Source organism: Pomacea canaliculata, linkage group LG1 (genome assembly GCF_003073045.1).
Source record: "Pomacea canaliculata isolate SZHN2017 linkage group LG1, ASM307304v1, whole genome shotgun sequence".
Lineage (NCBI taxonomy): Eukaryota > Metazoa > Mollusca > Gastropoda > Architaenioglossa > Ampullariidae > Pomacea > Pomacea canaliculata.
The window spans coordinates 27,555,982-27,567,702 of NC_037590.1; the positions used below are offsets into that span (position 1 = coordinate 27,555,982).

Below are 11,721 nucleotides of genomic sequence, written 5' to 3' on the forward strand. Positions count from 1 at the left end.
AAGTAGACCCATATAAACTTATATCTGACCCCCCCTCCCCCCCAAAAAAAAAAGGGTTTGTGAGAAAAATATCAAAACTGATCGATTCTGCAAAAGGTTGTGCCATGTGTTTCACATTTATCTGATGGGAGATGCCTATAAAAATAAATTAAGCAACACAAGAAATTATTCTGTACTCTGGTCACATGGTCTTCGTTAATAACACACATCCACGTATTCTGCAAGTTGTTTATTTTGCAGCTGATATATATATATGTATCGTATATTCTTCAGTGACAGGATACTCAAGTCAATGCTGTGATTAGTGCATGTGCACTGATACCAAGGATTTCTCAATGACAGATTTGGTCGCTGACAGTTTTGCAGCAGAAAAACAATGTTAGCTCCAAGAGGCCTCTTAATTTAGAGTTGTGGACAATGAATGTTCCTGCATGAAGAAAAGCTGAGCAAATCATTCAGGAAACTTTAGATACCCCGGAACCACTAGAATTTGTTGCTGATGGATCCGTCCAGGTGGCATGTAGCAGGCAGTCTGTGTGTACTCACCAACAGATTCACAGGCGACCGGCCCCAGCAAATGTTTCAGGTCGAGAAAAAAATCCTGTCTGACGTCACGTGACACGATGTTAAAAGCGACATCAGAAACCAAACGTCCAGGAGAGTGCGTGGAGTGGACAGCGCTACGGGGCTTCCAGCGGACGCCCTGAAGACGAAAGCGTCCAAAAGGTCGAATCCAAGATGGGCACGGCTACCAGAGCCATGTTTGAGAGGACAAGATGGGGAGAGAGACGGTCCAGGCTGACAAATGGTAAAGGGGAATCCTCGATGGGCGGGTTAAAACTCCCACAGGACGGTCTGGTCGATCTCTCGGCCCACAGCCGCGGAACAGGCCGTTCTGCTCGCCCTTGATGAAGCATCCATTGTCGGCCAGGATGGTTAGCATGGAGTTGCCACGGAACTGCAGCCAGAACTGGGTCTTTGCCGACCCGTCTGCCACGATGGCCCCGTCTTCGCCTTACTGCCCAGTACTTGCCGTTGGCAGCTGTAAAAAAAATAAAAATAAACATGCATAAATACAGACAACAACAGCCTTACGCTATATATTTTTCGAAATAGAATACGTCTTAAAAAATTCCTCACATCGTTACATTTTTATAGAATATGTTTTTTTTAAAAAAATACCCATCACCCGTACAAAAGCAAATTATTTATGGGAGGTATCATACTTTGGCTGCATCTGTTAGAAAAAGGTAACAGACCTTCCTGCTGAGGCTAAAATTAATCTTGCCGTAATAGTGCGACGCACTTACATAATCATTAAACTGAAGTGTCAAAAACGTGTCCCTTTCATCTCACCTCAACCATCCTTCTTAACTGCCATGTGTGTGTGTGTGTGAAGGTGGTCTCATTGAATCTTTGATTAAATCAAGAAAAAAAAAAAAAAGAGCTATCGTAAAGCATCAAACTCCAGAGTCGTTGTGGAGGGGAAGTTTCAATTTCACCTGTCCGACATTGCTTTAGTTTGCTCAAACAGGCAGTTTGCGCACACCTTCGTGTTTAGTCGGGTTGACCCCGGTGACCCCTACGTCCTGATGAACCAGGATAAACGCAGAGAATATCGCGGCTCTTCGAGATCAAACACTCAAACACTGTCGAGAAAGAGAGAGAGAAATCTGGTGGCCAGTCCAGGTGCACCATGCCTCAAGAGTCGCAAGGCAGTTTAGCCGTTAAGCGTTATATAAAGCTGAGTATTGAGCTGGCCATGCCATGATTCAATGAACTCCCATGACGGCCCCTACACGAGTACAAGACTGCCCTGACGCCAGCTCAACTAGTGTGTGTGTGTGTGTGGGGGGGGGAGGGTTTGAATGGGTAGGGGGATGATCGAGCCGTCATCGTCCACGCCATCAAAGGCACGTGGCTCTGGCCGTCTTCCCACCATCAGCACCAGGGACCATCGATTTGTGGTAATGCTTGTTTGCCATGTTTCTCTCCATGTTACTTCATTTCCCGTCCCCCTGGGAGCGAATGCTTGTTGTTGTGTAGCTACCTGTATGGCAAACAGCTGAGTTATGTCCTTGTTTTTTCGAACTAGGTCTACATGCTAGTAATTCTAAGCGATTGTCGTTCGTCAGATGCCCATTGGGTGTCGAGCGAGTGGAAATGGCGACCTCATAAAACGCCCACCCTGATTCCAGACGATTCTAGCGAAACTAAATAACACTTGAGCTACCCTTACCTTTATTTACACAAATTATATTAATTTGGATTACAGGTTCTCAGCCTAGGCATGGTAAAATAATCGGCATCTGTTGCCTCCAACCCTGTGGCTTCCTTAAGAAGCATGCCATCTCATCTACTCCAAATTTTTTAATCGAGCGAGAAAAGGCTAATGTTCCATTTTTTTCGACAAAAGCCATTACGACTTTCACTAGTGCTGGCGCTATGCCTTTAGCTGTCGTTAAAATTACATAAACACAGACTGAAACACGACAGGGCAACACAATATACCGGTGCTGCTAAATAACTAAATCATAACTGCCAACATCTACCCACATAAAATAAACAAAAATTTAAAAAATTGTCTAGTGTAGTTGTATCTACTACATCTAGTACTTTAACAGCGCTAATTACAGAGGAAAGACGTGGGCTCACACAAACTTTAGTGGGTTCTCACCTTTGAGAAGATAGGCGCCGGTGCTGGCAGACTCCACATAGATGACCTCATAGGTGGTTCTGTTGCACACAACGTCGGCTTTGGCTGCCCCAGGTGACTTGGCACCCACGAAGCCGAAGTCGCTCCTCAGGACCAAGATCGGTCTGTTGACGATCTTGACCCGAAACTTCTCCTTGTCCGTGGCAGAATCACTACCGGCCGTGAGACTACCGGTGGGCTTGTTGTAGATGTAGCTGTTGTTATTAGCTTTGATGACAATGCTACCATCGTCAAGCCATTCCACCTCAAACAGTGTTTCCGGGCATCTGGGAAGAGACAAGAAAGACGTTTTATACACAACAGGAGTAAAAACAGTTGCACGTGTATCCTCCAAAAACACACGTCTACTTTTTTAAATGGTATCCATCGATTCCTTCTCTTTTATGCAGGGGTGTGTGTGTTTGCTTGTGTACTCACATGCTTGAACCAACGCCCTGCACGCCTCCCAAAGGCTCGAGTGACCAGTATTTGTTATCCACGGTGCGGAAGGCCCACCTGCCAGAAGAACGTTCGTACTCCATCTGGAATATTTCTTTGTCTGTTTCTTCATCTTCCTGGTTGGCCGACACATCCACACCTGCAACGTGCATAGCGAGAAACTGTAGTAATCAACAAAATCTTAGCAAAGACCTAGAAGATCTTGTCATAACTATCTTATACTGTCAAGCTATGTTTGAGGACACTGACATGAGCTTTCCTCTACCCTGACATATTTGGCACAAGCATTAGAGGATTATGATATGAAGTCCACACGAAGTGTGTTTTCTTTGCGCGCTCTTGCGTGCATACATAATTGTCATCCTTAACTGCACAAACAACCAAGTTATATAGCCGTCATGTAAAACTGTTGCCAAACGTAGTCAAATGTTAGTTCATATTTGTGCGGTTACAAACGGCCTTATGATAATAAAAACTTTGTGCAGGACCATCTGTGTCTAGACAAGAGAATACAAACTGTGCGCAAAAGCCTTCTGTGACGAGACAAGAGCAATTATTGAGACAAATAGCAAGTGTGACAATCTGTCCTTGCCCAGTCATCAAGCGGCTGACAGCTCAAAAGGTGAAGGTGCAGCACTGTCACCTCCGAAGGTTAGACGATTTAACCCCACGACTGACTGATGGCAGCAGCGAGGCACAAGCCGGCACCTCCTCCCATCTCTTCCCACACTCACATGCCTCATGCCTTCAGGCGGTCCTTCTAACACGGTTTGTGACGACAGCGGACATCCGTCATGCGCATCGTACCCATGCTCGTTTTAGAAGGAAGCCAGCGCAATGGAAGTTATTCACACGGTGCTCAGTCATCCTCATCCCTGCTCAGAAACTGAAACTGTTAATCCTGCAGGCGAGTACTTAAACGCGCTGCCCAATATCCCTGCCCATCACGGAAGAGAGCGTACTTCCAGCTCCTACCCTCGACAAGCAGCCAGCCCAGAGATGCTCCTTTAACATCGGGGACGTTGGAGTGGCGTCGAAAGGCCCGGATCCACAGCAATAAAGTATTGATGTTGTTCCTCGTTCCATTTCCTTTTATATTAATGTGATTCATTGTTAGCACGGTAAAGAGCGTGGGATCAGCTCTGGTCCTCGGTGTTGATCAAGGTTTTGAGTTATAGCACTTTCTAGTCTGACGGAAATCAAGTTGCTAAAGGGGCTGAGTTATTGGACGCTCAAGCTAAAGCCAGCAGAATGACCTAGCGCAGCAGCAAAATGGGTTAGAAGTACGAATTCTCTGCACATTGCAACTTTGCTACGTTGCTATTTAATCTCTACTGGATAACATTAAAATTAAAACATCGACGCAAACTCTCTTACATACAGAGGGAGGGCGAGAAAGCGAGCGAGCGAGGGAGAAATTCCACAAGGGCTTAAAAACTAAGCCAGGATGACACTTCTTTGATGACTTGAGGCCATGCAGGTCAGATCAGCGGTCTGCCACACCTTGGCACAACTGCCCTCAAATTCCCCACGTGATCGAGACGGTCCGCGACAAGCAGTGTCTGAAAAATTCTTTGAAGCTGCGTGACGTGTAATTCGTCGGAGACACTGGTCGTCAGAAAGAACAAAGGAAGAACAACAGCCCAAGGCCCAGTTCAAAGCAAGATCAAAAGGGCAAAGTTAGCCAACGGATCTGAGCGCAGTCGTCAGGATGTATGTGCAGCTACACCTGGCAATGGAGGGGGAGCTTTTTTTTTTAACACTGAGGCTAGCAAACGTGTTACGCCACGCGACGCCAACAAGATGGCCAGACTCTCCTGCTATGTCTGGGAGGTGACGGCCTGTAAGGTCCCGGCGGGCGCTGGGCATGCCTGAAGCACGTAGTGTCGTAGTTGAAGGGTTGTGTGGGGCTGGCACAGCACGGACAGTGTCGGCCACTTGGCGTGCCGGAACTCCGCAAGTGCTTAGCGCTCCACGGGACCAGCGGCAATGAACGCAATTCATCTAGCGAGACTAGTACCAACTTCCCACCAACTACCACTTCAGTTCTGCTCCAGTCAGCATAAATAATCCTCTCTCCTACACATAATGTTTTCCAATAGGCGTCGGTTCTAACTGCCTATTCTGTCTAATCGATTCTCATAATAAACGTATTATACTCGCTGAAGAGCCCTAGAATATACTGGCAAGGTCTCCAGTAGGGGTCATGGAAGGGTGTGCAGTCGTGCGCAAACAATGCCCCAACAACTGACCACACATATTTCGTGCTTAGATGACATTATTAACAATTTCTTGCATAGATTTCATCTATCCTCATGTCAAAGACATCTACCGAAGAAACGTCAGCAAGGGAAACGAATACTGACCTACTCTGAGCTTGAATAAGGCCTGAGCGAACATGTACAAATGTACAGGTGGGTGAGAGGTCAGTGCTACACATCATCAAATGTCGCCTTTAAAACACTCTGTAAAAAGTGTTTCCTCTCGCAACCCTGACTAACACCAATACCGAGCACATAATTAGCAAGAAACCCTGACACAGTTCCCACAGCCGGCACTAGCCCCGCCCTACTTGCACGGACCGCCATCAAGATGGAGCACTAACCCATATCAACACAACAAGCTGCCCCGCCGCCATCACACCAGCTGCTGGGGGCGAGACACAACGACGTTCTTTAACGGGCTTTCCGGGACTGTGAGAAACGAGGACATGCAGGAGATGTAGCATCAGATGCAGCCTGACCTCAGCTAGATGTCTGCTCCCTGATGTGCACCATTACATGCATTTTACTGTGCTGCGCTGAAATTTTCCCCTGAATTGTTTACAAGCCACATTTCGTCTATCATGTCAACTTGTGTGCTGCACATTCCGATGTTTAGTTTTTATATTTTTGATTTTGTTTTGATCAGGTTCTGACGACCTCGGGCACTGGTGAAGAGTGAGGCTGACCTCTTGACCTCTTTTTTTTTTCCTCTTCAAACAGCTGTCGTTTAACTGGTTCCAGACAAACAACTGTCGTTAAAATGGATATAAAGTCCAGTCCACAATACAAGAGGCACTCTCTCTTTATCCCACAAAAGAGCCTGAAGAATTTCTTCTGGGATCTGCCTCGTCCATTCCAACCTAGTTTTTATCTTTTCAGATGCTCATCCACTCCTACAACGAGAGACTGGGTGATGCCGAGCTGCAGTGAACAACTTGCTGTCGGAGGAGGGGGAGGAAACGAGGGTGTTGAGGAACTGGCTAGCACGTGCATGTCTGTCCTGCTGGTGCTGGAGCAAAGTGACATGACAACGAGTCCTGTGCACGGTTAGCACTCTCCTCCCTCCCGGACTTCTCCACTTCCATTGCCGAGTGTTTATCTCTCAGCCGCATTAATCAACATCCGACAAGTGATCTATCGTATCAAGTGGGGGCTTCCAGTTCAGATCCGCTGTTCCTTCGTATCATGATCCAAAAGCTCGCAGAGACTTGTATACATGTACAACATACGGACATTTTGCTGATAACGTGCAAGATGCACGCGGTGAAGTAAAGGGAGACGATATTTTCTAATTTACCACACCCCGAGATTCTTCACACTTGGCGATACCAAGCTTTTTTTTTTTTTTTAACAAAAAGCACGAAAACAAGTGTAAATTACAAATGTTCTGCAACTCCCATGGTCTAAAGGTAAACAGCATTCTCAACTCATTGTTCCACTCCTATACTTTCTCGTGTTTCGGCTTCGCATTAATTAAAATCTTTCTTTTAACAACTGACAAGTCACACACACAAACACTCTCTCTGGCTCTCATTTTCTCTCTCCGGACCTCCAATTTTACAACACGCAGTATATTGCTCATTCGTCATTTGAACATGTTTCCAAAACTTAAAACTGTTCTAAAGAAGCAATATTTTTGTGCAAAAAAAGTTTTAACTTATTCAAACATTTTTCATTATTGTGCACTGTGTTTCTCTATAACTGAATATCTAATTAGAATTAAGACTAACGCTAAGACCTGAAAATGTTTAAATTAAAATGTGCAACTGGCTCCTGAAGGTTTTTTTTAAAAAAAATCTCGTCAAGTCTCTATTACGAACAAGCGAGCTGCCTAGTGCGTGTTCCCTTCAGATTTCAGCCTCTTATCCGAGACTCCGCACCCCACCAGACTTGTGCTGATACAAAAAGATGAATTAGAACCACTACTGCCGTCTGGAAGTCAGCATCTGATAAGCGAGCTATTTCAGTCGCCAGGCCTCCCCACCCCACTCTATCGCCACTTGCGGGTGTCATGTCAGAGCCCGGTATCCTCCACAGCTGCCGACTTCAAGACTTTTAGAATGTCTCTGGTATTTGTGCCATGTTCTCCGCGTATATTGCGTATATCTGTGTACTGCCGAACACTCCATAAGGCGATAAAAGTGCACATTGTAACATTGCGACTTCAGTGTAGAGGTCTGCTCTCAATAGGGATATGCGCTTACAAAAACCCAAATGTTATTTTTATGATTTATTTTTGTTTGGTTAACGCTTTGAAAATAACTTCAATGCTTTGGGAAAGTCTCAGACAGTCTTTATAATTGTAAAAAAAATTCTGTGTTTATTTCCACATGAATCTTTTCACGAGGCACATAATGATAGCCTTCCCCTCCGGAGTCTGGTCAAACACGCCCAAAGGGAAGGATGTGTCTGCCGAACGCACCGCCAGGGTCTACCATCACTCGCCAGAAGCATCAAGCGGTCTCCGGGGGGGGGGGAGACCAGCATAGCTTGTGCATGCTAGACATGCAAACACCTTTTGACCTAATATTTTTCCCATAGTACAAGCAAAATAACAACCAAAAAAGCTTCAATCGTTCGTCCCTGTTCCAAATCTTGGCATGCCCATCTTATGAACCCTACCACAAAGAAGTGAAGTAGTTGCTGCAGTCTTTTTGGAGAATTACACATGCATGTGACCCTCATCCCAATTGTCGGCTTGACCTCTTCAAGTTTTGATGTCAGCTCTTCGCAATGTGTGATGTATCTGTGCTTAACAACGGGGGGACAAAAACCAACTATCGAAATATTGTAAGCAAATCACGTTCATGCCAAGTTTCAAACTGCTAGGCTTGTTTCTTATGAATTTCCTGAAGAGAGAAACCGAAAATGCCATGACTAATGTAATTTGTCAAAATTTGCAGCAAGCCACGGGCGCCTCTAGTTTTAGCGAAGCATGATGCTTCGTCAGCATCAACATTGCCTTTCAGAGATCTTTATTCTACAGAATTCAAATTAGCAGATTCTTCTTTGTTGTATTATTGAATATTCGTAATTAGTTTGCATTCTTAAAGTTCAGCTCGTAGTAACTTTTAAAGTCTTGATGAGAACGAACAGCGAGGGACTTCGAAAGAACCTTGAACAATACTCCCTATGCGAGGAAAGGATCCGTAATTTTTAACTACTGCCAAGGAAACTGGTAAGGGACTCAATCACAGTTTCTGCACGTGCGCGTGAGTTGACGGGTGTTGTCATTATACACTCCCATCGCGTTTGGCAACAAAGCCGCTGCGCACCTGCTCTGTGCTGTCACATCTTGACGGCGGCTCCTTGCATCGGGAGACTTTCCCATTCAGACGGAGGGAGCACAGCAGCCAATCGGCGAAGTGGAAACGTGAAGCGGCGAGATGAGTCACGATCGCTCTCGCACAGCGCGCGGGATGCCAGACAAAAGTTGGCATCTCATCAAGCGATGTCCGCCACCCCAGCAATGACCAAGCCAGGGGGGCTCGACTACAGCAGTTACACCAAGCGTGACTTGCAGCAAGAAAGGGAGGGGTGGGGAGGAATGTCAGTAGAGATCAGGGGTAGGCTTTGCATTGCTGGGGAGGGACAGGGGCAATGGACGGGGCTGCGTGAGTCACTCGCGGATGGTACATACCTGAAATGTTTTCACTACGCAACCGAATCGGTAATTAAAATATTTTCAAAATTTCATAGAAATGCACTAAGACAGATGAGAGTTAAATGTGACTTTTTTTTTTTTTAAAGATAAAAACTCTTTAAAGAGAGAGAGAGAGCTTGTAGTTAAAATGCATCCATTTTTAAACAAAGTTATTCCTTTCTATTCTACTGTGTGCGTTTTGATTTGATATGATGCATTCCCAAGACGGCTGTACAACAGAAAAGTAACGGTTTTACAACCAAGTAGTATCAAAATGATGTGTCTGGTTGCCTCTATCTGGACGGAATTTACAGAGCCTGATAACCCAAACTCAATACTTTTCACAAAATAAATAGGATCTCAAAACCTGAGCATATTCTACCGGTATACTTATTCTCCCTATCCACCTAATCTCACCCCCAAACACGCGGTCATCTACGTACAAAAGATCAGACATAAACAAGTCTTATACATTTGTTAAGTATTGATAAATACCATTCTGACATGTTTAGTCTATTTACAACGGATAACTGGAGAAGGGGGGTGATTTGAAAACTTTTGTTTCCTGATTCGGATACTGTAATTACGTAGAAACCCTAGTTCATAAAGGAACGAGAATCGCTCAAACCCAGTCTTTCGCGCTTCAAGCACTATCGCAATGAAAACGCTCCAGTTTTACGCCGCACAGCGACGCGGACTTCTTTGTGTGCATGCGGCAGGTCTGATTGGCCTCTACAGGCAATGTACGAACGACAGTCAGAATATCAATAAACAACTCTTTTGAGACCAGACAAGGTTTTGTGCAGTGAAAGTCTTTAAGAATCTAACAGAGACATCTGGTCAATTAAAAGGTCTTACGAGAAAGAATTAAAAACAACCACGACCAAACAAATGGTTTTTAACGTGACAAACGTGAATCATATCTCCTTTTATCCAGTATGTGAAGAGATTAAATGTGTTTTTAACAATATCGTGAACATAATGCTTGCTTTAAATGTTCATGAACCACATAACAGGCCAGCATAGAGAAGCCTTTGTTTTATTCTGCATGCACATGAGCACACGTGGAGCACACAATCTTTGTAGTATCATTCTTTTTGGTACCTTGACGAGTGTGTGGAAAGGAGGAGACTCGTGTGCGTGAATGTGAAGTGTAGACGAAAACGAATGGAATAACTGGTATAACAGGCCATAACTGCCCACTACAGTACTAAGCCGATAATTCTAACCTGACAATTTTGTTAGCTCTTAAGCACATAAATGGAAGAACAATGATCGCAAGTATTTTTCAGAAATAAAAAAGTACACAAACCTTGCTTGATGGAGACCTTCTTGCCATTGTAAGCGATCAACACTACTTGGGGATGCGTGTCCTCGAGTGTGAACAACTCGTCTTTGCCGACAGTCTTATTACGTCCCTTCATGGTAGCCGTGGCACCGACTCCAGTCAGGTAGCAGCCTGCGGAGTCGCGGAAGGCTAGTCCTCCGTTCTGTCCAGACCGGATCTCCAGCGTGAACTTGCAAGCTTCGGTCAGCTGGGGACTCAGCTCCCCGGTGGTGCTCAGGTAGCGGCTGTCATAGGTTTTGAGCGCGTATTTGCCGTCCACAAAGTCGAGGAAGAGCAAGGATTTCTCCCCCCATGGGATGGTCTGTGTCACCTGCAGCTGGTCCTCACACACGTGGGCATATCGCTTTCGGTTGACGTTGCGCAGGTGGACTTGTGGGTGGATGGACAACTGAACGGTCCACAATTCCCGGTCAGTAACCGTTTTTGCAAAGCACTTCAAGCTGTCGTCGGTGCCACCGAGGTAATTTCCATGCACTTGGTTTTTGAAGGCCCACTTGCCCGAGCCATCCTTAGCATATTCAACAACAAACTTCTCTGTTTGGTCAGGCTCCTCCACTTCACAAGTAACATTGCCATACTTATCAGCAGATACATAGCGGCCTAAATGACTTCGAATGTACAACACTTCTTCCACAGGGTCTTGGACCAATACAAACGTTTGTTTCTTCTTCAGCCCGGTGCCAGAAACGTTAATCTTGCAGCCGAACGATTCGGCTGTGAGGTATTTTTGAGCATAGTTTATCAGCCCCACCTTCCAGCCTGATTCCGCTGCTTTGTTCACGCCGTTTACTCCGTTGACTGCGGTCATCTTGACACGCTGGCAGTTCAGAAGTCTGACAGTTTCTCGAGCGACAGAAGCCGGCTGCTAACCCTCGTAGTGATGTGAGCCTTGCTTGTGCGCTCCTCTCTCCCCATCTGCACGCGAGCAGACGATGCATGAGATTCACACACGCCCGTTTTCTAGTATGGTGTAAGACTTATAGCGGTTGGTCGATTCACCGCTCAGAGGCTTTCAAGAGAAAGCTCGGTCTTGATTGGCTGTGCCAAACGCTATTGTGAGAGTATCGTTTCGCATTGGCGTTCGTGTCTTTTTTCCATCCATGAGCCTATAAATTTTACGCCAACGAGGGGTTATTGTGGGTCATTTTTAAAGGGAACATACAAAGTTTAATGCAACAATGATGTCTAGTCTGACATTCATGGCTGCATAGGCATCTTTTATTATAATTGGTGAAATTTGTGGTTGTGGGCCTGCGAAACAAAATTGCTTTATAATGCAATCAGCTGCAAGTTGTCAGCGTTTCCTTGTTAA

At 45.4% G+C, this 11,721-nt stretch overlaps 1 protein-coding gene across 1 annotated transcript; it reads right to left on the bottom strand.

Annotated features, from left to right (window-relative positions):
• Positions 1-690: 690 nt before the first annotated feature.
• Positions 691-11,350, bottom strand: LOC112557122 (protein singed-like). Its single transcript, XM_025226773.1, is given in 6 exon segments — positions 691-879; positions 881-1,015; positions 1,017-1,042; positions 2,678-2,982; positions 3,134-3,293; positions 10,374-11,350. Coding segments are annotated over 6 exon segments (1,515 nt in total). The 5' UTR covers positions 11,218-11,350; the 3' UTR covers positions 691-834.
• Between the last annotated feature and the right edge of the window lie 371 nt (positions 11,351-11,721).